Raw genomic sequence first — 27864 nt, forward strand, 5'->3', positions numbered from 1 at the left:
AAAACCTCGACAAAAGAGCACACTTCCTCACTCAGAAGTTAACAGCTCAGAAGGGAGAGACCTGACATTAGGTACTGCATCCAGGGGACCTAAATTAATGACCTGCTTTTCCCCTGAGCACTGGATTCCAACTTACACTTCAACCACCAAGCTCCTAGAGGTGGACAAAGGTCCCTCCATAAGTTTGGGTATGAATCTCTTCTCTGAGGTGCAGAAGCAACATACGGTGCTCTTAATTCCTTTTAATTCTACAGCTTCACCCTGATCTATCATTTTTTGGGGTGTCAGGAACCTGCAGGCTAATTGCCATCGGACTGCAGGAGTGACTCTACGTCCAATGCATTCTGGGTCCACCAACTCTAGTGCACAGCACACGCTAAATATTCTGCATCTATCTCTCTATATATGTATGTGGTCTATGCATTCATGGACTCCTAGGTGAGTAATAAGTTGTGTTACAGACACAGCCTCTTCCAGATATTTTAAAATGCTTTTTTTTTTTTGACAAGCGAGTATTGACAGGCATGCTCTGTATTCCAAGACACTCTATAATTATCTATAAATATGACCCAAAGAAGAGCTTGTGAGCACAAAAGTTTGTCTGGTTTTTTTCCCAGCTATGTCAGCAGGTCTAACAGAAAGTGTTGTCTCTCTTTACTAACCTTTAACAGCTTATTAATTTCTCCTGCTTCTAAAGGAAAAAGAGAGGATAAGTAAAAAAAAAAAACAAACAAAAAAACCCCAACAGATTTACATCCCTTTCACAAAGGGGGAAACAAAGGGACAGAGACATTAAACAATTTGCTTCAAATAACACAGCACATCATGTCAAAAGCCACCATTTATAAAAAAACATTTTCCAATATCCAAGGTTATCTATTTGTTATCCAATAGAGGTCTGCTACAACATGAGTGGTTACTATGACTTCTAGACTGAAGACTTACTATTTCAGCTCAAAACAGGCAGATACAAGTATTTTGCAAGCAGAGGTGTGCTTAAATATATATATATAAAGATTGATATCTTCTGGTTTACCATTCACTAATTTTAAGATCAGTATAAGAGAAAGCCATACCCATAGCATATCTATAACTAAGAAAATATTTACAAATACCATAAATTTTACACAGATTTTTAAGAGGTCTGCACTACATCATCAGACAAATGCAGCCTTATAAAGAAAACAGAAAAATATACCACATTTAGGAAACTGTAATTAAATAAAATTTAAGCACGTCCTTTCCACATTCTTCAGGGAAGAGAAAGCATGTTAAAGTTACTGTATTTATCATAGAATGGTTTGGGTTGGAAGGGACCTTAAAGGTCATCCAGTCCAACCCCCCTGCCACGGGCAGGGACACCTTCCACTAGACCAGGTTGCTCAAAGCCCCATCCAGCCTGGCCCTGAATGCTTCCAGGGATGGGGCATATTTATATTGATAAATTATGGTTACCTGTTTAAACTGGGGTCTTAACTACACACAGTATTCACACAAGAAATGCAAAGTCAAAAAAATAGCTAACTAATCAATTTTAATAACAAACCTGCAGATGCCATACCAGAAAGTTTCAGCCCTCCTTTCAGACCACTTAAGGTCTTTTTTCTTTGTCTATAGTTACACAGCAAATTTTTATTCCGTTTGATAACCCCATTCTCCAAGCCGGTCTGAATTAAACAGCCAAGGCAGAGAACATGCAATACCATTTAAAATACCCTCTTAACAACACTGGCACTCCCATACTCTCTGTACCTGCTAGTTTTTATCATCATGCCAGAAAACAGTGAGTTTAGACAGAAGGTTGCTTCACGTTACGTGCAACGGCAGCACATAGTTCTGCCTGCAGCTTTCCCCTTTCTACGTGCCTGCTTTATTCTTATAAATGTCGCTGAAAAAACCAGCGCGGCGTTTCCCAAACTGCGCTGTCCTCTCTGTGGTCTCCTGCTGGCAACCACAGCGATGCAGGGCACTGGTGTCTACTACTGGGCTCTGCTACCTCACCAGTGTCACCCTCTCTTCCTTCGGGCTGCTCTGCTCGCATCTCGTTTCAAGCGACGAAGCAGTCTGAGATCACACGCACGCTGGGATCAACAAAACCTGTTAGGTATATCAGTTAATTAACTTCCATTGAACTGAACCAAAACCCAATCTGCCATCATTTTTTTAAGGCGTCTAAAGAAGCTACACAATTATTAACTTATTGTGCTACTTTTCCATTTGATATTTCTGTACCAATACATCTGTATCAATAAGTAAACCCACTAAGTAGAATTTGGCCATGTATACAGATATGTTATGAATTAATTGACCTTCACTTGCTACTTAATTAGTCGGTGATAACATTTCTCATTTCACATAAAAAACTTGCTGACTACTTTTACCCCCCGATTCTCACGTGCATCGCTGAGATGCACAGCTGCTTTATAGCAATTCAAAACACATCAAGATACAACTGACACAGACCACAGTGATCTTTTTGCAACATCTAGGACTGAAAGGCAAATAACTAATTAGAAAGAACAGCCTTATTCAATTACCTAATAATAATCTCCCTTGCTCATTAAACACATTACATAAATTGTAACAGCTGGCATGCTGAAATATCCAATACAGGAAAACCTGCTTATAGTATTGTTGGTGGTTTAGGGAAAGCTGGCTAAATGTGGTTTTTTTTGTAGTAGTACTTGTTCAAAAGATCATCTATGCATGGAACAGTGGAGGACTTAATTACACTGCAAAAATGTCAAGTTTGGGGGAAGAAAGAAAGAGCAAACATCTCTTAGGCCAGCCATGAGTAATGCCAAAGACCAGCTTACTCCCGCACCGCAATACAGTACGAGCCTTGTGGGCTGTTGTCCTGAAAACAAAATGAGATGCTAAGAGCTCAGAACAAAATGGCATATGGTTCATACATAAAATGTAGTCACCTCTGCTGCCAGGAGAGTTTTCATTTTTTCCATCAAGTGGCTGTCTAAAGAAAAAATGCCTCAAGAAACCTAGTAGCAGAGATGGTAACTGCGAAGTCCCTCCTTCCAGATGAGCTCTAACCACATACTCTAGAGAGTTACACCTTCTCTTGCTCTCTCTTACTGCCTTTTACAATTTCTGTGGTGCTTTCTATACAACAGTCAGCTTCAGCGAGGGGTGTCACCTTCCCCACCTATCCCCCAGGATCCTTTCACTGCCTTGCCCACCCATCTAAAATAAGACCTAAACCTGCATTCCTAATGCAGGAAACTTCCTTCTCCCTGAAGAAAAAGAAATAAAGGCAACTATGAACGACTCAGTAAGATAAATCTGCTATTTGAAAAGGTCGAAAAAGGAAAATATAGTGAGAACTACGCTTAATAAGCAAGCAGAGGCTAAAGGTAAGAGGGAACGATTGCAAGCAGTCCTCTGCAGCAGCTCTGCTCAGCACAAGGACTTCCAGTATCATTAGATGGGTAGTGCTGCAAGCACCAACACAAATGAAGGCAGGGGCTTTACACATTTGATTGCAAATCCCCAAACCCAGCCTCTTTGTGGTTAACTGAGTTTTAAGGATCTCCTCTTGCTTGTGCTCTCTGAGAACCTCCTCCTTCATTTGGGAGGGCTTATAGGTCTCTCCCTCTTTCTCCAACCTACTATTTGGCTGCCTGTTTTTTACAAACCTTGTAGGAACTTAATTATCCTTGAGACTATGATCTCTTTGTCAAACTTGGCTGAAACTGGCCAGTGCGTTCAGAAGTTAGTCAGGGTGAAGGGAAAAAGAGGCAGCCTGACTGCATAAGCCTTATTTCCTCAAGAACCGAGGCTAAAAACAATTATAGCCAGAAGGTTCAATTAAAGAAAGAGAACCGTTGACTTTTCCTGCACTTCAAACACAAACCGGTTCATGCATACTAATCAGCTAACACCGCTCTCACTGAAGTAATGAGAGTTGTGCAGCAAATTAATATTTGTATTGATTTATACTGAGGACTATCGCAGGCTGGAACTTCAACGGCATCAACATGTTCAGCATGAAGCACAAAATCACCTTCATACCAACACCGTAATTTAGAGATGCTCACAGCATCTCCATAGCTATATCCACACACCTCCATCTCTGCACCTGCGAACTGCATGCCTCCATTTTTAGTAACACCGACATATATTGTATGACCAGTGCTAGGAAGCACACAGGTAGGGCAAAATGCGTTTAGGGAGTAGCCTGCATTTTCATGACATTCATTATTAGCCACTACCTTAGGAAAATCACCATTAAGATACTCTTTGAAAAGCATATATTGTTTCCCATTTTGTATCAGAAACCAACTACATGCATATTTGATGGCACTTGACATATGTTCACATCTGCAAATGAAGTAATTGAGAATTATACTTCAGGCGAACAGGATTTCTTTGTTGTAACTTTCATGGTTTTTCAAATGCATAGACCATATTCTGGTTAATTTCTAGCTTTAAAATCTTCATGATGAGGTAGTTATGGCTGCTATTCAATTTAAATTTGCAAAAGGTTGCCCATCTTTTTATTTTTAAATAGACTAAGTTCACTGTCATAGCATCCCTGTGCCTAGAGAGATTTTCCTTCTTGTCATAGGTAGCAAGACAAGCCCAGTTACATGGGTCACAACTATTTCAAATTAATGAGTTTACATTAGCTGTTAGCATTACTCATGGTGAACTACAAAGTACACACCGAAAATGTCCATCCCCTTCTTGGTCTCCAAAAGGGTATTCTTCTGCTACAGAAGACAGTTTCTTCTGGGTTTGGCCCCTACCCCAGCTTTCCTCTGAGCCAGGTCATCACTGTGGCAAATGCATTGTCCACTTTTTTACTCAAAGCAGTTGACATCAGAGTCTCCAGTTAGTACAAGAGCTGACGCTGCCTCCCGAGAAGGGCTTCACTCTGTTGCCATAGAGAAGTCAGCAGGACCATTTGGAGCACCCTGGGAGATCCTGGACCTCTGCATGGTGCCAGCAGATACGACACACTCCTCTGACATGTCGCTAGAAAGCCATCAAGAGCACTCTAGGGCATCTCAAAGAGTATCAGATGCCTCTGGGCAACTGAATCGGGTCCAAAGATTCAGGTCCTATCCACAGGATATAAATACATATTAAAGTGATGGCCTAATCTAGAAAGTGAGCTGAGAAAAAAAAAAAAAACCACATTATACATCTCTTGACTTTCACATGTTACATCTAGCTTAAAATGTTGTATGTTGTTGAGGTTTTTTTACTCAGCTGGGGGCGAAGGCTAGGGGCCTGTTTGACAACAGCCAGTGGGGCTTGATCTCATGTCTGACGTGCCGGATTTTCTTTTTCGGCTCACTGTGAACCAACAGAGAAGGTCCCAGCAGCTCAGTTAGCTTCTGAATCACAGCTGAACTGTTCTTACAGCCACCGTGTATCTTCACAGGTGCCACCAGACCGACACTTGGTAAGCTCTACTGACAACATGTAAGATGGTACGTGAACCCGTTCAGTCAGACGTACAGCTTCACAGCAGAGCCCTCAAGGCCCAAATTGAATTTCAAACAAAAGTAAATTAATTAGTAAATTTTGCAAAGTTTAAAAGGTGTCTGGCCTATGGGACATGCAGGTGAGGTGGCAACATTTTAAGCTAGATGTAACGTGAAAGTCGAGAGATGTATAATGTTGGGGTTTTTTTTCTCAGATCACTTTCTAGATTAGGCCATTTCTTTAATATGTATTTATTTGCTGTGGACAGGACCTGACCCAGGCCACCCGTGCAGCTGCCACAACGCAACGTAGATCCCCTCTCATTCAAGCCAGACAAACCCGGGAGGGAGCACGGGCTGAGAACTTGTAATGCCTCATGAAAAAAGGGTACGTCTACGCCGCGGCGGCTGCACCAGGTCATCTTTCAGCCAGGAGCGTGGCCCCACGCTGCGGGGCAACGCGTGAGCCCGCAGGTCACAGCCGCCCCCAGGGAGCAGGACGGCTCCGCTGGCCCCTTGAGTCAAGTCACCTTGCCATACAGCTCATTGACAAAGCAGATGAGAAGAGTTTCTTTTCCCCGTTGTTATTTTCTTCTTTATTGTGGTCGAGACCCTGCAGGAATCTAATACTGGGGGGCACAGCATGCCCACCGCCACAAGAAACACATCAATGGGATGGAAGAAAGCAGATGCTTATGATTTCCTCTCGCATTTCAGCTGTGGGACGGGTACCTCACAGCAAGCTTTCAATGATATGTTCCAACATCTCTAAAACCACAACAGCTTTCCTTTTATCGCAATGCGTTTCCAATACAATCCACCTCCTCAAAAACAAGGTGCCAGTCTTCATATGAGGAGATGCGAGTTGGGAGAGGGGTATGGTTGTCAAATGGACTTGCAAATAAACTCTCCAATTTTGTTGTGTTTGGTTTTTTTAGATTTAAAATATCTTTCCAGTGCTGGGGATGACCTGGACTAATAGGAACATGGGTCTTGTCTCTGCTAGGCTTTTACATCAGGAAGCTCCCTGCATCTGAGCACAACCCTGTCTTTTGTATTGGTGATGCAGTTGAAGTATAACAGCTTGGGAAGAACAGCTGATGCCTGAGCTGAGAGAAAGCTACATACGCAGGGCCAAGGGAAAAAAAGAGCCTGGAATGAAAGAGGAACCACCTGCCAGAAAAATAAAGGAGTAGGTGGGGAGACCTGGAGAGAGCAAGCCTGTGGGAACAGTGAGTGACCTGAGTTAATAGGGAGCGTGGGGGAGGAGTGGGCAGCGAGCAATTGCTCTTGTGTTCAAAATCCTAGTGATGGGATGAGTCAGAGACTCTGACTGAATTTTGCCTTCACTACACCCACAGACCGGTTATTATAAAGCTTAGGGGAGCACAGGTTGGTGCAGCAACAAAAACTACACAGTGACTCGACGGGTATATGAAGCACCCCCAAGTGCCCGAAAATCTGAAGAACATCTCCCAAACACCGTGCCCTTTCACACAAGGTTTCCTGCAGCTCTAACTAGTCTGCCGAGCTGCTGCTCTTTATGTAATAAGACTTAGACTGATAACCGAGTGGCAGCTGCAGCCGAGATGAAGGGGTATGGCAGACTACCTGGGAATGCTCTTCACGAGTCTCCACCGGGGCTTCTGGAAGCAGCAAGCTCCAGGAGTTAATTCAACCCAGCAAGACCACTGCCCAGGAACTACTAAATACTCTTTTAGTCCCTCAGGACAACACGATTCAGTGAACAAGAAGGTATATTTGTATTGCGTCCCTCAGTGACTGTTCTTTAACTGCTTTTTCTCTCAATCATTTCTGCTCCTAGCACTCATCCTCCTCCCCAGGCCAGGGGCCAGGCGACCCGCTCAGCAAGTTCTACCACACTGAAACAGTGAAAACTGCTGGTAAACACCCGCTCGCTCACATCGGACCGTCCTAACGGGCCAAAGGAGGCACAAGCTGTTGCGACAGGTCTCCTGCTTCTGAAAGGCATCTGCTCTGACCCCCCCGAGGCTTTGCCACCGAACCGTGCGATTGGGAAGAGGGGCTTCCCACGCCTTCAGAGGGAAGGAGGGTCTGTGATCAGGTGTCCAACCGGGTTCTTCTTTGAGAAAGTAACTTACATCAATTTAAATCGAGGTGCACAAGTTTAAAGTTTGACAGGTCAGGTGGTGACAGGGGATGCTAGTGACAGCCAGGACAGCTTTGTGCTGTCAGTGCCGCTGCTGAGAAAGACAAACGAGAGAACAGAAGAGGGCCTGAAGGAGACACCCCGCTTTTCTAACAGCCTATATAATGAACGCCAACTGGTTCAACTTCTCTGCTTTTCCTAGTTTCAGTTTGAGGGCAGAGACAGCGGCAGCAGGTTAGGACTTGCTCCTCCAAGTTGACTTGATGGCTAGAGCCCCTCTGCTGCAGGGGCAGCCCGCTGGGGGCTCCTGCGGGTTAAGCACCGCAGGCGACAGGGCTGAGCCGTGCCTCCAGACTTTGCTCTGAAACAGATGAGAAATGTCCCTCCCAAAAGAGGGACAAATCCTAGAAAGCTGTACAGCCCCTTCTGCAGAGAGCAAACGTTCCCGTAAAAGCTAAACACCACGTAACACAACCATTAAAGGCTTATTTCAGTTCTGTTTGACTCTCTCCTAACCCATTTAAGCTAAGCTTATGGATTTTTAAGGGTGTCCGCCCAGCAGTTTAGCTATCTGGTTTTTAACCCTACCTTTAGTTAAGCCAGAAGAGCTGGCATGGAGACAGCTACACAAATAGAGGGAGAGAGGCAAACAAGAAAAAGGAAGTGTTAAAGGAACTTGTGCATGCTGGGAGGACTACAGGAGAACACTTGAAAAGAAAAATAAGAGGGTTTTGCAGAAAACAAACACAAGCAGGTGATTGGCAGTGCAGGGAATACTAAGAGTCCCTAAACTCAGAGATAAGGGGGGATCTTGAGAAAGAGATTCCCCTTAAACCCCACTGTATCTCAATTTATGCTAGATGTTGCTGCCTAAATTCATAGTTTCATCTTAAATTTAATGCACTTCTTCCCTTTCCTTTGGATCAATTCAAACAAGTTGCACGGCTGCATGATCACTTGAACAGAAATAAAAAATGGAGCTAGCTGTGATAGGACACAGGACTGGATGTAACCATCTCTTTTTAGCAGCAGCTCACAGTTGCACCGGTTAGGTATAAGGTGAAATATAGTCTCAGGAAATAGGATGACATAATTTCATGCAGCATCTGACACCCTGCACTTTATTCTGAGCTAAAAAAATCTCAGGAGCATGAAAAAGCAGTGCCTTCAAGAATTGTACCTGTCCTGGGAACAGTATTTTCACAGAGTAGATTTAAAACAATGAGTCTTTTCTCATGAGACTTCCTTTGAGCTCACTGGGGAGAAACACACCACTTCCAGAGAGAAGTCAGTGGAAGAAAAACCCACCCATATTCATCCTTAGGACAACTCACAGGAGATTCTCTCCGGCTTTTTCAATACAAGAACTGGGGGTATCCATGAGACAAGGAGGTTTAAAATGAACAACAAAAGTTGGTTTCCACGCTGTACGTAATGAAGTTGTGGAAGTCCTCGCTGTGGCGTGCTGTGGGTACTGAAGGTGTACACGGTTCAAAAAGCAGTGTGACAAATCCAGAAGACTCTCACTGAGAGCCATTAAGTACAACCCTATTATGCCTGGCTCTCAGCGTCCCTGAGCAGCACACCACCAGGAGCTAGGAGAGCACTCCAGAAAGCCATTGCACATTTGCACAACACCTCCTAAATATCCACTCCTGGCCATTATTGGGTCACTGGGCTAAATGGGGCTTTAGTCTGACCCAGGGTGGCCACTGCTGTTCTGAATACAGACGGAGTCTGCAGAGTTAATTCTCAGTCATCTAAAACTGGCCTTGATTTGACACTTTGTCTTCATGCCCACACTTTGCAGCAACTCAGACACACGAAAAGCTTCTGCCAGGTGTTCTCAGACTACCTGTAGTTTATTGGACTTTTTACAAGAAAAAACAGAGGTGGGCGAAAAAGAGAGGATGCGACCGAACTTGTTGCTCTGCAGGAAGAGCGAGATCTGGATTCTTCATCCCCCACCTGGAAGGTTTCAGCCTGGAACTTCCACATCCCCAGAGCCCACAACTACTGAGAAGGGCAGCCCATACCCTCCCATCCTGCTGAAATTGGGTCACTGTGCAGCAAAGCAGGCAAAATCCACGGGCCCAGAAGGCATAAGCCACTCTGTCGCCCAGGATAAATGAGTTTGCCCATTTCAGTCATTCTTCCCCACCAGCTGTAGGCACAGCCCTTGAACTCACCTTGTCTTCGAACAGTGTCACACTACATAACCAGGCGATGGGCAGAAATTCAGCCAGCTAGGACACTATAAACACCCATTTAAATACTTTCTAGTATAGACAAAACTAGCCAATCCCCTCTGCGTACGGTGCTTATCCAGACTGCCTCACCTGCCAAGTGAGAGCAAGTATCACCTACTTCAAAGTGTGAGATGATCCTGAGTTCTTGACATTTGTAAAACATTTAGAGACCCACAAAAGAATCACAGGAAGGCAAATGACTACCTACTGCATCCCAACCCTGAGCCCACTCTCTTACAAACAGCCTGCTCACTTTACAAAGACTTTTCTTTCTGCTAAGGCCATCTTAAAGAGTTCCAGATATTTCAACAAAGTGGATGTTCCTAAAATTTCCTTTTTTTTTTTTCCTGGAACCCTTTTAACTTGGTAGACAGGTCTCTGTGTACAGCTTTCAATTACCTTTTATTCTCTGGTGCCAAATGAGACTAGATAGGCATATTCTTAAAAGGCTTTCATGAAAATGCAAATGAACAGTTTCACTAGTCTGCTGGCTCAATAAACAGAGCAGTTCGAAGTGTTTAGACACTAGTAAATAGATAAAAAATACAGGAAAAGCCATCTGTAGCCCTACAGAAGCTTTCGTTTTCTTGTTACCATCATAAAACTTGCAATGACAGTATCTTCAAGATATGTCCTCTGTTATCTCTATTAGCTTAGACAACATATCCTTCTAGTAGTAGTTGACCTGCAGAAAGAGTATAAATCTGAATCAAGAAGCAACACCAGAATTTAAAACCCAGACTTGCCTGTAAACGAGTCAACTCCCAGCAAAATGCACATGATCATATTTTCTTATCTGCAAAGCTTTTCCCCTCTCTACCGCTCCTAGACATCACCATTCATTTTAATGATTTATTTTTTTTAATTCCAGCTCAAATACAGCAAAGTGTTGCTTGTTCTTGTCCCCAGACATTATATTATATATTAGTATTCCTTTAAAAGGATTTTGTTCTTTACTACTAGCAGGACAAGAAAGCCTTGAAAATGGGTTTGCTTATAGTGTCCAACTTGGAGGGATCTAAATGTGATATATTAAGTGTTATATATCCAGGTTGTTCACTTTTAAATTAAGCTACTTGAACCCAGCTACTTGAAAAATATAAACACGGCAGTTCTGAAATTCAAACTTCCCAGTTAGACAGGCTTCTCCACAGTCCCCTCCCACTGCACAAATACTGCAGCATCCAAAGGGGAGCCTGTAAGGGCTCCAAAAAGGTTTCAGGAGGGTTTAAGGCGGCAGACGATGCTCCGGCAGTGCTTCCTCAGCATCCTCCACTTTCCCGCCCACCGGCAGGGCAAGTATCCCTTCGTTCACCTCAGGCACAGTCAACCAGATTAGCTCAGAGACACTTTCATCCTCACATTAAGCTCGCTGATGCCACTTGCCTGGTAGGGTTTTAGGTGTGCCCACGTGGCCACACCAGCTGGCCAAGTCACGGGGAGCTTCTGCTGGAGGGAGCCCCGTCACTGGAGGCGATGTTTTGACTGGGTAATGGGCACACATCTGGCTGACTGCTGCATCGATCATCCATCAGTACACAGGAATGATCCACCTACATTCTCCTAACACCCCAAAAATGCCCTGTTCAGAACAGACCAGGCTCTGTCCTTCACCAAAGAGCCAGAAACAAAATGCTGAGCCACATCTCAGAAGCCCAGGCACCAGAACCTGGCTTGAAATCAGCAAGTTTCTGGCCTGAATCTGAACCAGTCTCATTAGTCTTCAGCTATTTCTGTCTCGCCTGGAGCATCTCACAGATGACGGATATTCAGAGCCCAGACAGTCTTCAACAGTGAGCATTTTGGATCCTCAAAACTGTAATCAGTCCAATGGGTTGCTGTTGCAACTTTTGCTGGGTTTAAAGTCAAGTATTGCAAGGACAGGTATTCAGAGCCAAAAATCCCTTTTGAGTTAAAAGCAAACAGGGTCCATTAAATTCTGTTGACCTTTTACTTGGAACCAACAGACCGACAAACATACTTCTTTGATACAGGAAAATTTGGATTCTGATGCAATCATGTTGCTCCAGAAGCCCGGCCTAAGGCCACAGTACTGTCACCTGCAGAAGTGACCGAGTGCTCTGCTGGTGCCACACAGCCCCTCTCCCTTGTGTCAGCAGCAACTGCAACGACTTAGGTTTAACCACAATCAATTTCCCAACCTGGTGCTCTGCACAGTCACAAAGACAGTGGTGGGAGCACAAAGGAGGATGTGGCACTGCGTGGAGGCAGGTGTCCCTGGCTGGCATTATTTCCTTCAGTCCCAACACTAGCTTTTGCTAGCTTAGAACAGCCCTGAGGCTACAGGCAAGTCAGCATGAAGATGCTTCTGGTCACAGTTACAGGATGGTTGAGGTTGGAAGGGTCCTCTGGAGGTCATCTGGTCCAACCCCCTCCTCAAGCAGGGCCGCCTAGAGCTGGTTGCCCAAGGACCACGTCTAGATGGCTTTTGAACATCTCCAGGAACGGAGACCCCACAACCTCCCTGGGCAGCCTGTGCCGGTGCTCTGTCACCCTCAAAGTGACAAAGTGTTTCCTGATGTCCAGAGGGAACCTCCCGTGTTTCAGTTTGCGCCCATCGCCTCCGGTCCTGTCCCTGGGCACCACTGAGCAGAGCCTGGCTCTGTCCTCTTTGCACCCTCCCTGCAGGTATTTATATACACAGATGAGATCCCCCTGAGCTTTCTCTTCTCCAGGCTGAACAGCCCCAGCTCTCTCAGCCTCTCCTCATAAGAAAGATGCTCCAGACCCTTCACCATCTTTGTGGCCCTTTGCTGGACTCTCTCCCATAGCTCCATACTGGTGCTTTGGCAGTCTGATCCAGCTGGCAGATACTGATACCACAGTCCCTCATCTACCCTGGAAAGAAGGCAGGCATGCAGGAGAGTAGATGTCCCTTCCCAAAACAGTGGCTCTTTTGATCAATCAGCATGTAAAGGAGAACCTGTGCTGTATCTTGTGTTTGACTGACTTCTTAGGGAGCAGCTGTAACTACCAGGCACCACCTAAATGTAACACATACCTCAATCTGAGACTAAAAAAATTATCTGTCTTTCAGTAGGAAGAGGTGTATTGAAAGACACTAAACGTACTTGCTATAATTTATTTTTACAGCAGGTACACCAAAGCAAGACAGTCAAAACGCTAAGTCTCCAAAGCTCTAGATATTATGTAAATAAACCCTAAATAATTGCCTGCATTAAAGTGTAGTTCAGCATTCAGCAAGGAAAACAGCTCTTGGTTTAATTAAATTCTGATTTTATCTATAATTCTAGACTGTTCTGTTTGTTTATTTACATGAAAAGTTATCCTGCTTGTTGAGTGCCAAAGCCTTATTCTGAAACTGTAAGATTAACACCAGTATTTCTGAAAGCTACGCATCAAATGGACTTATGCGACTAATGACATAAATCCCTCAACCGGCAGTAAAAACAAACTGAGCTAACCAGGCACATTCTTGCCATACATACGGCAATTTACAAACACTCCTCTGAATAACGGAGATAATGGCTGCGAGGATACCGGCTGATACAGCCAAGAGGCATGCACTCGCAGTGATCCCCAACAGCTTTTTATGCACTGTAGGCTCAGGCAGCACACCGAAACACCGAAAGCTCCGACTCGTGCTCAGCGGCAAAGAGCTGCAATCGAAGACGTTGTCGTCCCGTTATCAAATCTCCATCTGCAGCAGGGTTGGGGGGAAGAAACCCGTACCTCTACCTTTGCTGCTTCAAGCCACAATCTGGCTTCTTGGTATAATTCCATCCTTACCAGCAATTGAACCCAACAGACTCAACTAGAAAATGCAAGACGGGAAGCCCAGGTGCATGCTCCCTTCTGCCAGCTGGGAAGAGGGTGATGATGAGCAGTGGGATCCAGAGCTGGGCTGGAGCGAGCTGGCCCCTCAGAGCAGATGCCCTCCCACACTAGGACAAAACACGCCTGCTTGCCTTAACTACATTTTTTACACGTTTTTGGACTTCTCTCCCCTGAGCAACGATGCTGGTTGTCAGTAAGTTACCCACAGCGATCCCTCGGGATGTCTCTCCACAATATTATTAGCTTAGGCTGTGACTCCAGTTTCAATTCATGGGCAATAACCACCCCTGCACAAAAGTCTCCAGCTCAAATAGCACCTCTGCTGCAAGCTCCCTACGCTGCCAGGGAAAGCAATGCTGTCCTGGGGCAGCGAGGACAGGCGCATCACCACTTCAGCCTGGATGCAGCAGCAGCAGCAGCACCTCTCGCGCTGGAAACCCACCACCCTGCCAGCCCAGGGGTGACCGAGTCCTGCTGCCCATCTCCAGCCTCCCAGCCACAGCCCTGAGTCTTTACAATAGTTAAAAACTGTATTAAAAAAAAAAAAAACAACTTCTATTGACTTGCTTATTTTTTGTAAAAGGATTATTGCCATTTGCTGCAGACACTAGCCTGCCCTTTTTAAAAAAAAAAAAATTATCCCATTGGCAGACAACCAATATACAAGAACATCTACAAAGAAGCTGTTACAGTTTATCGTGCAGTAATCCATGGATTAAGGTCATTAATAGCACTCGATGACAAACTGCCGTGACTCCAAAGGTGCTGTTCTGGCTTGCAGGATATACAGAACATAACCCCCTCACAAACATTTCCCCCGAGTTACTTTCTTCTAAATCTTCAAAAGAAGAGAATAAACGAGAAAACCTAGAAGAAAGATGCCTAGTACAGTATCTCACATTGCACCAAAAAAACGTTATAATGCAAATGAATTAACATTTTCAAATAACACTGAATTTTCTTCTCATTCACACTGATGTTTTCACAGTAGGAGAGCTCTTGGTGTGTAACCGAAATTTTGATCTACAGAGCTAAATTTAAAAAGCAAGCCAAGACATTCTCCCATGCCCAAAAGACAGAGCCACAACTAAAACTTTCAAAACAAAACCTGAAATGCTCAATTTTTTCCTTTAATTATTTATATGAAATAAGCTTTTTACTTCTGTTGACATGAGAATACAAATGGATCATCACAGAAAACACTGTGTACTCCCCAAATCCCACAGGGTCATTAACCTTCTTTTATACAGTACACAAAGTATTTTCACAGAACTTTTAAAATGGTTTTCTAAAGCGTGCCTGATGTCATTAGGAAGTCAGACAAAGTTGATGGCCTAACAACATAATTGCTAAATATCCTCCAAAGGAGAGAATCCCTTCACTCTGTTCTAAACTAATGCTGCTATCTGCAGCTATCCATACATGTAATTATCAATGCTATTAACTTATCTGAGAGTCCCCAATACCAAGGATAAACAACCTGTTGTGTCAAAATTGAAGTAATGGATACTTTTCTTACTTCTGCTGATTTAAACGAAGGAATCTGCACCATTTCCATAGGATTTGTTTCATCAGGACTCTGGCAATGGCCTAGTACTGTGCCACTGTGTAGTTTCATTTGCCATGAAACAATGATAAATCAGAAAATGTACTCAGGAGAATACCCACCAGCTGTAAGCAATCCTGTATCCTACAGTCACATGCAATTTTTCTAAACAACATATTGACACTAGAAAAGAAAATCCTTAGACAGAAGTCTTTTCAAAGCTTCAATAAATAAAAGTTATGACAAATAACATTTGTATTAATATACATCTTACCAAGAACAAATCAATTCCTGATCAACCTGGTTTAATTGTAACTCATCATTTCACATTTTACTTTCAGTACAATGTAATAGCATTTTCACTACACATGCAGGTTTTTTTTCTTACCTTTAAGGAGTCAAAGCAGGCAATAACTCTTCCATTTTCAACCTGGCAACTTTTAGGGGGGTGTGCAAATTTGCATTCTTCATCAGAGCGTGAGCAAGTTCCCCTCTGAAATTGCCTGCACACTTCTAACGTTAGCCATTTTGTATCTCTTACGGGAGCAACATTCAAAGCCATGATGAAAAGCTGATTTCGAATTTGTAAATTTCTGTCAAGTGAATTACGCCAAAGAAATTTCTAAAACTAATGATGAAGGGAAAGGAGAGGGGAAAAAAAGAAAAAAACAAAAACAAAAACACAAAAACACACAAACAAAAAAAAAAAGGAAAAAATTCAATTCCAACTGAAAAGAAAGTTAAAAAAGTGGGGGACGATTACTGATGTCCAATGCACGCAAAGCAGAATAAACAGAGAAAGTTTATCAGCAATCACTATCAATCATTAAGTCCCACTTGTAGACTTTTGGCTGGGAAAAAACATGCTCAGTCGCATTTCTGTCTGTAAAACACGTGGGCTTCTTGATTGTATCACGGATGCACTGGTTTTAAGCCAAGGTCCTTCAATGCAATGGCACTCCTTGATAGAACAGTAGTTCTCTGACGGTTACTTGCTGGTATTGATTACACAAGAAAAGCAATGCAGTCATTTGTTCGTGTCCCAGGAACAATAATAATAATTCCTCTTCCTCTTTTTCTTCTTTCAGCTTCCCATCAACTAATTGGCAAATGGAGATGGCTGAGGTATCTTCCGCCAGGTGTAAGGTGAAGGCAATGTCTGGCTGGCAAAGACGGGATTAACACGGGCCTAGCAGTCCTCGCTCATAAAAGTGACTTGACAAAGGCACTTTTTAAGTCACTGACCTGACAAAACAAATACAGTATCAGTTCACGTGCAACTCATTCAAATCAACATTACGAAACCTATCATCCCTTTTAATCAGATTATAAACATGCTGCCAATGCTCACTTGCGTTGCTTTTTCCAGGCAAAAATCAGCCTCCTTCGTGAAGTTACACGTGACAAGGGAATAACCAGTTGAAACACGTATTGCAGTAATATTCTAGGCAACAATCCAACAGTTGGGAATGACTTAAATAGATGAATGTGGCAGACACAATAATTAGGCATGCTGGTTGTGAAACAATTCCATCTAATATGCTCAGTCTCCAAAACAATATACAAGAACCCGTTTCCATTAATTTATCATTTGGCCCTTTAGATTGTGTGACTACATTATAAGCTGTTACTAGGTATTTGTTCTCCCTGAGAAATGAGGACAGTAGGATTCTGTTCAGATTTTTTGTCTCTCCCTCTGTTTCTCAAGGGAAAAAAAAAAAAACCAAAACAAGAAATTGTCATTCCAAAATTACAGAGAGAAAAAGCCTTCCATATCCAGAAAATAGAGTTAGTTTCCCTGTCAAGCTAACGGCTGTTTCATAAAGGCTTCATGAAAGGGCTCAGCACTAAGTCATCATCCTCTAATGAGTTCTTTCTAATATGAAGCAGACTTTATCTAAATTTTCCTTTGATTAAATTAGCTTTCATGTACCTTTACAAATACATGGTTCAGCCCCAAAATCTAAGACTTAAATATGGAACTTAAGCTATTTGGGGACTATAAAATACCTAGGATATTTTATAGATAAACAGCTCGTAAAAATCAAAGGGTTAGATATTATAAATATTTTCTAATAAATGACTATATTTTATATGCAGACAGACGGCGAAACCACAGACATGATCTTTCCTTCTATTCAGCTTCAAAGGAACACAGCTTTTACTCCACAGATACCAGCCAGAAACAGTTGACAGATTATTTTTGTGCAAGAATAAAGAAAGGGGGAAGGACTGGAATAACTGAGGTTTTAAAATGCATCAATAAAAATAGCTCTAAAAACACTGACAGCTTTCCCATGCCAGAATAATTACCATTCTGTGCTTGGATTCATCTGATTTAATTGAAGTCAGTATTGTTAGTAATGTGAGTAAGAATTACTCACACACAGTTTCAGGAACAGATTCCAGTTCTGACTTCCAGGTCTTCACATTAAAAGGCTTTTCTATTACTTCGGAATGCTACCAGAATGGATTTTACTATGTGACTGATACCTACACCAAAATTTGCTATTGCTAGGATGAATAAAGGTAATGCAATGCTAATTGCTCAAAAATTCAGTTTCAAGTCCAACATGCAGTAAGATGGATCTGGATGATACTTAGCTAGCTTTACCTGGTTATCAAGAACAATGAGTTGCAAGAGAATTAGTATATTTTTAAATAATTCTGTACCATTGTAGTATAGTACAGTACATGAATTAAATATTCCTCAAATTAAATATTCCATCGATGTTGTCCCACAGCATCTATGAGGAGTAGGGTTAAGCTGAAAACGTACAAAGAGGTGAGAAAATACTCAAAACTGATGAAAGGGAAAGAGAGTGGGAAAGACAAGGAGGGCCTCTCCACAAGAGTTTGTTGAGCTGATAGCTTGTTGGGCTGACGATTTAGCTGGCTAAATGTAAAAGACAAAATATTCTCCCTAGAGCCGCCCATTCCAATTCAGAAATGTCAGTAACGGGTTTCAGTAATAGATGTAGGAGACAGATGGAGATTTGAGGAAAAGGGTAAATGTTATACCGCACACTGCTGAAAGTCACAAGTAGTAATACTCTGCCGGGCTGCATATTACTAAAATTGACAAAGTCATTTCTCAAGTAGTAGGTGTTAAGACTAAAGAAAACCAGACATTGCACATGGCGGCAAAGCAAACAGCACACAGTATATAAATGGCAGTAGCCATGGTTTTAAAAAAACGTGCACAACAGAATCACATACGAGATTCATGAGACTGCAGCAAGAATTAATACCAAAAAGCGCTGGGGGTAGAAGGGTAGAAGAGGAGTGAAATACAGCATCATCCTATTTCCTACCTTCTTACTACATGAAGATTTTCTAAAGAAAGGAAAGCATGAAAAGATCGTCTCAAAAATCTGTGTCTTGTTCAAAACTAATGACACGATCTGATTTCTCAAGAGGCACCGAGTGCTTCAGCAGTTTCTACTGGTGCAGGCTTAGGAGAGACAGACCCGTTCTGAAGGAGACCGTGCCTTCAGCAGGAGGCAGGTGCAAACACAGAGGATCCAGAATAATTTGGAGTGCTTCATCCCTACCACTTACACGGCCTATGCGTTCACAGCCACATCCTGGGCAGCTGCCATACCTCCTCTACCCATCACCTGCTCCAGGAGGGTGAAAGAAGAGATGCCACCTGGAACACCTGAACGTGAGAGGGAACTAATACAGGGAGAAGGGAGAGGAAAGACAAACTGGGGAAAAAAAAATTATGGGAGGAACCAAGGAAAGTAGAGTTCAAGATATGAGGAAAGAGCTGAAGAGAAGGAAAAAATGGGAGTGGAAGGTAGGAAAGTGAAATGGCTGGTTGTGGAAGAGGAAGGAAGGGAGAGGCTTCACAGGAAATGAGGAAAAAATAAGATGGGTGTGGAAGAAGGATGGAGGGAGGACGTGAACACTGGGGGAGAGAAAGGCAAGAAGGAATTTTAGACAGAAAGCAGAAGAGACTATGGTTACAGGGGAAAATTTAGTGGTTTGGGTAAACAGAGGAAAGTAAATGAGGGAAAAGAAACATGGGATTTACAGAAGAAAATATAATAATAATCCTTAACAAAATGCCTCCCAGGCCACAGACCATTACTAACATCGCAGCCCACCCTGACTTTATGTGTTGCAAAACCCACCCATATGGAGAGAACACCAGGGTCTCCAGCAAACGTGAACTCTGCTGATACTTCCACTACTTCTAAGTTCTGTTTGTGTCCCAATGTATCAGCCAAAGTTAGCTGTTCTGCCAAAACCAACGAGATCTCACCAGCCTAGAGCCTTCGGCACCAACAGGGTCTGTTATCCAGGCAGAAGGTTTGGTTTTCGGTTTGCTTGGGGGTTTTGTTGAGTTGTTTTGTTATTGTCGTTAACAATTCCAACTCAAGCCTACACTCTCCACTGCAGCTAAACAAACTACCAAAACTTATACATTGACAACCGAGACGAAAAAAGTTCTTATGGAATCTGAAGAAAGTGCTCAACTTAATAAGTATAAAAGAACTAATTTTGTTTGGTTTTTTACAATGACTGCTGTTTATTTTCAGTCTCTCACACACTTGGATCAATGGAATTGATCCAGAACACACATCTACAAATGCAGTTTTTTGTATGTTAAGTGAAATAAATTCATGCACATGTATTCGTAAAAACTATTTAGTTTTAGACCCCTCTTCTCAGATAAGCATCAATTCCCTTTTGCGGGAAGCTAGCAAGGCATGGAACAGTAGGAGGCTTTTGCCAATCTCATGTTCTCCTGAGAGAGCAGGAAAGAGCCTTGTGTTAGGCTCCAGACCTTCTTTCTGTTCTAAACCACAAAATCATTTCTCCTTTTCCAAGTAAGCAAAAAAAAAAAAAAAAAAAAAATCCCATTAAAAAAAAATCCTTTTAATTATTAAACAAGGCAAAGCACACAGGTGCTAGGAGCCCTCAGAAAAGGTTCTCATTCTGAGGAACACTAGGCAGCCAGTGTCTTTAGGAGTTGCAAGTGAGCACAAAGCCCTGCCCTGTTACAAACCACCAGGATCTCTCAGCTGGAAAATAGGAGCTCTTGCTACATACAAAGCATGGGCTGCTCTGGTACAGTAGTTTTACTTATCAGACAGATTATGTGGCAATGGATTATGTAGTATCTGTCTAATGGAGAAGCTGAGTCTTCCAGGACATGTTGTATTCATGTTTCAGTAAATAACTGTAGTGGGTTTCTATGGCAAGGTTTTGGTAGCAGGGGGGGTTACAGGGGTGGCTTCTGTGAGAAGCTGCTGGAAGTTTCCCCCATGTCTGACAGAGCCAACGCCAGCCGGCTCCGAGACCGACCCGCCGCTGGCCAAGGCTGAGCCCATCAGGGACAGTGGTAGTGCCTTTGGGAGAACAGATTTAAGGGGAAAAAACCGCTGTGCAAGAGCAGCTGGAGGAAGAGGAGTTGAGAATGAGAGAAACAGCCCTGCAGACCCCCAGGTCCGTGCAGAAGGAGGGGAGGAGATGCTCCAGGCGCCAGAGCAGAGATTCCCCTGCAGCCCGTGGGGAAGACCCTGGTGAGGCAGGCTGTGTCCCTGCAGCCAGGGAGGTCCACGGGGGAGCAGATCTCCACCTGCAGCCCGGGGAGAGAGGACCCCACGCTGGAGCAGGGGGATGCCTGAAGGAGGCTGTGACCCCGTGGGAAGCCCAAGCTGGAGCAGGCTCCTGGCAGGACCTGTGGCCCTGTGGAGAGAGGAGCCCACGCTGGAGCAGGTTTTCTGGCAGGACTTGTGACCCCGTGAGGGACCCATGCTGGAGCAGTCTGTGCCTGAAGGACTGCAGCCCGTGGGAGGGACTCACGCTGGAGCAGTTTGTGAAGAACTGCAGCCCATGGGAAGGACCCGTGTTGGAGAAGTTTGTGGAGGACTGTCTCCCGTGGGAGGGGCCCCACGGTGGAACAGGGGAAGAATGAGGAGTCCTCGCCCTGAGGAGGAAGGAGCAGCAGTGACAAAATGTGACAGACTGACCCCAACCCCCATTCCCTGTGCCCCTGCGCTACTGGAGGGAGGAGGTAGAGAAATTGTGAGTGAAATTGAGCCGGGAAGGAGGGAGGGGTGGGAGGGAAGGTGTTTTAAGATTTGGGCTTATTTCTCATTACCCTACTCAGATTTGATTGGTAATAAATTAAATTAATTTTTCCCCAGGTGGAATCTGTTTTGCCCTTGATGGTAATCAGTGAGTGATCGCTCCCTATCCTTATCTCGACCCACGAGCCTTTCATTGTATTTTCTCCCCCCATCCAGCTGAGGAGGGGAGTGGTAGAGCAGCTTTGGTGGGCACCTGGCATCCAGCCAGCGTCAACCCACCACAATAACATGTACTAATGAGCAAAGACCTCATCTTCAAAAAGCCAACTCTACAGGTGATGACTTCCAGTAAAGAAGCAGAGTCCTCTACATGGTCCCAACATAGATCTTTAGTGGAACCTCTAAGTTAACTCAAAAGACATTAGAACAGTTTTTCACTTTACTCTTAGGGAATTAAGCACTCTGTATTATTCATCACATTAAAATCTTCAGGAAGAAATGTCAAGACTGGGGCTCAATTTGTTGCCAAAGTTTATCAACATGATCCATATACTTCTATATACACACCAGAAGCTCAAGAATTAAAAAGTTGGAAAACCCTCAGTTGTACCTAAGACAGATTGTACGGTTTAAGTATACAAACTCTTCTTTCCCAACAAGCCAGAAAAGATGTGCTAAATATACTTAGCTTTACAAGTTTGATCATTTACAATGGTCTGTTTTAAAAATAAGGAATTGAAAAACAAACAACCAAAACCCCAAAGACTCACTACGCTGTGGAAGCAAGGTGTTCTTCCTTTAGGTCACTAGCAGAGCAGAAACCTGTTGACTGTCACAATAGATTGCTGCCCAAATTCAGTTAAACACCTGAACTCAGGTGGGATAAAACTCACCTTCAGGACCTACCTACAGTCACCAAAATTGACCTGCTTGATACTCCAATGCCAAGAGAATGTCTTGAGAACTTCGTTTTCAAACATAGCATGCACATACTGCAACTCTTCGCAGAGAGACTGTTAGCTTCGCCAAACATAGGAACATTTTCAAGAGGACCAAAGCCACATCTCTAATCCCAGGGAAATGGTACTGCCCAGTTTTAAACTGTTGACCCAAAGCAGGTTGCTGCTACAACTTTTGTACACTTACATGTAAACACAAATTCATGTTGCCTGCTTCCATAGTCTTAAATTCACTTCAGTAATCTTTTAACAAAGAAACAAAACAATGACCCTCCAGTAGACACCAGGCACACAGAATTTCAGGTTGAAATTTTAAGCTCTGGCTGGAAGTCGTAAGCAGTGGAAAATGGGCTCTCTATCCTTAGACAGTTAACCACTGGCTTCACGCTCCACAATACAAGTTCATGAACCAGCAACGTCTTAACCATGTACAACCTTAAATCACATTCTCATGACATTCCTATTAGTCCAGGAAATAAACTAATCTATAAGAAATAATACCCTTGGTTTAGCCACTCCATTCAGCCTGGACTTACTAATTTCGAGTCAGTGATTTTACCTGGGTCAGGCAACGTGGGACAAAATACAACCATTCCCAGATGTCCCAGGACAACTCATGACATCCAAACACAAGGATTAACCAATGTGCCCCGCTCTACAGATGCATCTTCAGACTACAGACAAGCATCTGCAGCTGACCACATTTGCAAAGGAAACTTGCTTTGCAGTTCACTATGTTCATAGCCAAAACCTAGTGGAAAGATGCCCTGTGTAAGTCTAATACGTAGGGATCCTTCTATAACCAGATCAAGTTAAGCATCTTGAACATTCACAATGGAAATACAGATATCCAAACACTGACAACTACTGAACCCTCAACCCTTAAGGCCAGGAAAAGGCATCCAAATTCCACTAAGTCATACCTCTTGTTTGCAGCTGCACAGTGGACTCCACTTTCAAAGCACTCAGGACACAGCCACACGTTTAGGAGACACTGGCAGGTGCTGTAGTCCAAAAGATGGTGGGACTTTGCTTCAGTTTTTCAAATAAACCTCACTGTTACATTCTTTTAAATGCCATTTTTCCCCATTGTTTGTGCTTTAAATAGCATTCAATGCCTCCAAACCGAACAGAAACTCCTACCAAAGGACCACAGTGACCCCACAAGCACACTCCAGCATCACCTTCAATTCCAGCTACCTGCCATATCCTTGACTCCTCCACGCTGTTTTCTCTTGCCCTCCATCAGACTCCCTGCCAAGGAAAGCAAGACTGCAGCTTAATCCTAGGCTAAATTAAATCCTAGGATCCATTACGATCTGCGTCCCCAGGTGCAGAATAAGGCCAACGCAGCAGCATAAAGCACCCCACATCACGCGTGCTGGCCAACTCAACCAAGATGTGCCCACCTGCCCACGGCCCACACCTGACAAGGGTAAAGAGCAGAGCAGGCGTGACGTGGGACGACAGCACAGGCTGCAGCCCCGCTCCTTCCCCTCCGCTCCACCTGCGGCAGGTCTGGCTCCTCGTCGCAAGCTCCTGTAATTACAATGTAATTACAATCCTGTATCCCACGGGACGTCCTCCCTGTCCCTGGAAAGCAGGGCTGACACTCAGTCATCGCATGCTACTTTAAGCCTCACTGTGCAAAATCCCTCGCTAACCAATACAGAGAGGATCTTATGTCAAAAGATGCTAACGTGAATAAAAAAAAAGTAGCAGTTTTACAGAAAATAATGCGACAGTCAGCATGCTTGTTAATCACATTTGAATAAATTACATTCTTAAAGAGAGAACATGCAAGAGATTTTCATGTGGTAGAGAGGCTTTTCTCACTCCATCATCCCACCAGATTAGGAAACAGGACCAGAAAGTGATGCAACAGCACAGAGATATCACTCCTCAGTAAGTACTACGCCAGCTTCTTATTTTTCTCTTGAACCAATCTCTAACTTTCATATTTTTGACATGTAACCTAATACTAGATGTCTAGTAAGACTGGACAACGTACAGTAGAGCTTAATAATGTCTTTGCATAGTTCAGTAAAACTACAGCATTAAAACCAGAACAGGCTTCTGGCTCTTTTCTGAGCTGTTGTGAAGTCACAAAAAATAATATTCCCTGTATTCAAGAAAGAAGAGAAAACAAGACAGACTTCCATGAAACATCATCCGTTCTTTGATGGCAAATATGAATGGAAAACTTTTCTGCCACCACAACATTTTTTAAGAAAAAACATTGTTATAGTAGAATATGATGAATGCATCTTCTTCTACGTATTTCAAATGAAACCTATGAACATTTCTTTAATCATTTTAAGGGTTTTTTTCCACTTCAATATGTTAAGCAGCTTCCATTTGGCATCAAGCAAACTAGCGTTGCTCAGATGAGGAAGAAGCCAGAACTGCCCTATCAAAGAAGCAGCCCACTAGTTTGATCAGGTGGCCGGGAGCCAAAAATACTAAAATTCTAATCCCGATTCCTGTATTAATTCGAACTGAACTCAAAGTCAAAAGTGTTCTGACTTACAAAAGAACCATTATTTATTTTATTTGCTTGACTTGGAGATAGATAACTATTGCAACATCTCTCTTTGTCTGTTATACAACCAGAGATGAACACTTGTCAACTGTAATTCAAATGAACACTTTACCCGGAGTTGATCCTAACTATTTTAGTTAAGCCAACAGAAGTCCAGGGACAGGCTAGAAAACACCAGTCTGTTTTATTTAAACTGAGCATGACCTGCAAGTATCAGTTTTGCTAAATGAGCCATATTCTCCCTTTCAAGACCATTAATGTGCCAGGTTCAGGCTCTTTAGTATGTCCCACTCTATTTACAGAACGGCAATGAGCTTCTTATTAAAACCTGCTGGTTCACTTTGAAGGTGGCTTTACAGTGTAATAACACTAATGTCCTTTGTCCCCAAGCAAGCAGGTGAGGAGGAAGGTGTATCACTGACTGCAAAACAAGAGACACAGCCTGGGACCTTTTCAGTGATCTACTGTGCAGTACTTTGCTAACAGACCATGAAATATTTCTGCTGAACTTTAAGTCTGTAGATGACTGGAGCCCACAAGAGTATTTTCTAACATCAAAGTGCTTCGAAGTCATGCTGATAAAACTAATGCTCATTATGCTTCAGTTAAAATGCAATTGCAGAAAATAGTTTTTTCTTCTTCTAGGAAACTCCCCCCCCCACCCCCCCCAGTGACATTCGTCCCACTCCACTTAACCTTCTCCTCCTCTCTTGGTCTGTACGTTCTCTCACAGTCTGTAACTTAAACACTTCTTGCTTCTAAGTCCAAACAAACCCAATTTTATCCTCTAGGTATATGAATTTCATACACAAAATTCTGCTCCCACCTTGACAAGAGGGCAAAAGCAATTTCTGTTTCTGTGCCTCTGCGAGCAGAGTTAATCATCCCCGGCAGCAATGACGTTATCACTTGGCCTCTTGCGGACACAAATGTTTTGCTTTTGGCAGAGTGCACCACGCAATAGCAATTAATCAAACCCAATTCCCCAGGGAAGGGTACCCCAGTGCATTAGGAGCTTCTACTCACACCCAGCTGCAGACATGCACTGTATTTATTTTTTTTTAGGACTGTAGAAATATTTATAGAAAAGTGTGCTTATGTACTGTGAAATTTTTATAGACTGGCGTGGAGGGAATGTGCGATCAAATGACTGTTCTCACCTGCCAAAGGACCGATAACATGCTGTTACACAGGAGCGCAATCTAAAAGAGCTCAGGCTGTTGTCAATTTTCTATTTTCTCTGCTCTGGTTTCGCACTAAGCCAAGAAGGTAGAACTCTTCTGGAGGTATTTGTTTATGTGACAAACAGCATCTCTTTGCACTGAAAGACAAGGATAGGTCTGAATAAACCAAGGATTCCATGTAAATTAAGATATGTTGAACTCACAAGCTGAAAATATGTTTAAGACTGCCAACAGCGTTATTAATACTATACTCCAACAAATTACCCAGTTCTGGGAAGTTGCATGGCACATCCAAACAAAGCTCCCGAGGCGAGGGCAGCAAGAGCACTACCTAATGCTATTAACTCCGACCACCTCTTAAGTGCTAAACCCATTCTGCTGAACAGATTCCCAGCACAAAATCCAAGCAGCATCGCTGCTCTGAAATAAAATACCTGCACTTCTCTGCTCTTTTCTCCATTTGCATTTTACCCGAGAACAGGATACCGAAGTATACATGGATGACTTTATCAGGTCAGCCAAAAAGTCCATCTCTCCCAATATCCAGTCTCCAACCATGGCCAATACCAGATGTCTACAGGAGAGTGCAAAACCAGGGCAGACAGAGTGTGATAATGTCCATGAATCTTCTCCCAGCAACCTGTAACTGATGTCTTTGCATTTAACAGGTCTCGCTGGATTTTTCTTCCATGGATTTGGCCACTCTCTTTTTGAACGCTGCTCTGTCAGAAGTGTCTTTCATCATGTGCCTGGAAAGTAGGATACCAAGAGGGAGCCTGACTGGTTTTCACAACTTGACAAAAGCCTGGACTCTCAGGAGAGGAGTGTGGATATGGAAGGAAACACTTCAGGACTTTGGAGATTTACAAAAATTTGAAAGCAGCAAAATGGAGCTGGGGAGTGAGATGGCTGATTACAAAACCCCCTTAAGTAAATCTGTGTTATTACTGGCTTTTTATTACCCGAGTGGGTTAAACTAGAGGAGAGGATGTACCTTTTCCTTCCAGCGAAAGTGGAGCTTGGAGAAAAGCACTTTTAAGACCTACCAGAAGAGGAAGAAACACCAAGATCCCTCGTTCCGCACCCCAAGCTGCATCACCCAGGAGCGTTCCCAGAAGCAATGCTTTCTTAGAGATCCAGCGGAGGAGGAAAACCCGAGAGCATGCCCAAAGGAGCCCAGGCGAGGCACTCCAATCGCATTCTGCCAGACCCAGAGCATTTCACAGCCATCGCAAACATAGTTTGGAAGCAGCAACTCATCACAATGGGAAAGCATTTCCAACAAGGAAAAGCAAAAACCTCAATAGTGTCTTTACTTCTCGGAGGGTTGCCCAAGCAAACCTTCATCAGCGTCCATTTTATCGCAAGGATTCAATTCCCCTTTCTCTCTCCATTAGTAGTGTGCACATAACACTTTAACAACAGTTTTATTTACCTCCAAAACTAGAGAAATCCTCATGAAGCAGAACATATGCAAGTGCTTTACTTCTTAGGTTTCTCACAGGACCTACTGCAAAGCCAGACCAAGCATCTATGTCGGAATACTTTGTATCTTACAGCAGTTAAAAAGAGGGAACAGCAACCTAATTTTACAGTCACCTATTGAATAGCACGTTGTTACCAAGTACCTTCAAAGGCAATTTAATTTAATTTTTTTTAAATAATGTTTTGATGCTAACATTCAGACAGCAAATGTTTTATATAACAGAAGCTGAAATCTTCCACTAAAAGCCATTTTTCAAAGACCCTTCCCGGTCAAGGAGAAACCAGTAATGGGTTTTTTTGCCACGGCCCTGGAAGAAAAAAAAGGAGTTGTATTCACAACAGGTTATTGGTCTCTTCTGAAGGTAGGTTGCCTTTCTGTGTTTTGAACAGAGATTGCTTGCTGCCTGATTATCTTTGGTCCTCCAAGGCAAATAAAGAAAAGATTGAATGAAGCTCAA

General features: G+C 43.3%; 1 protein-coding gene across 7 annotated transcripts in view; it reads right to left on the reverse strand.

Moving 5' to 3' along the window:
- MBNL2 (muscleblind like splicing regulator 2) overlaps positions 1–27864 on the reverse strand; it is a 112693-nt gene that overhangs the window by 57166 nt on the left and 27663 nt on the right. For 6 of the 7 annotated variants that reach the window (XM_075045952.1, XM_075045953.1, XM_075045946.1 and 3 more), the window contains exon 2: positions 15581–16437. In XM_075045952.1, coding sequence (XP_074902053.1) covers positions 15581–15754 — 174 coding nt within the window. In that variant the 5' untranslated portion in view covers positions 15755–16437. Of the gene's footprint in view, positions 1–15580; positions 16438–25897; positions 26059–27864 lie in introns of all 7 variants that reach the window. The other variant, XM_075045948.1, reaches the window with a different exon arrangement.

The sequence above is a fragment of the Buteo buteo genome, chromosome 14 (assembly GCF_964188355.1).
Source record: "Buteo buteo chromosome 14, bButBut1.hap1.1, whole genome shotgun sequence".
Taxonomy (NCBI): Eukaryota; Metazoa; Chordata; class Aves; order Accipitriformes; family Accipitridae; genus Buteo; species Buteo buteo.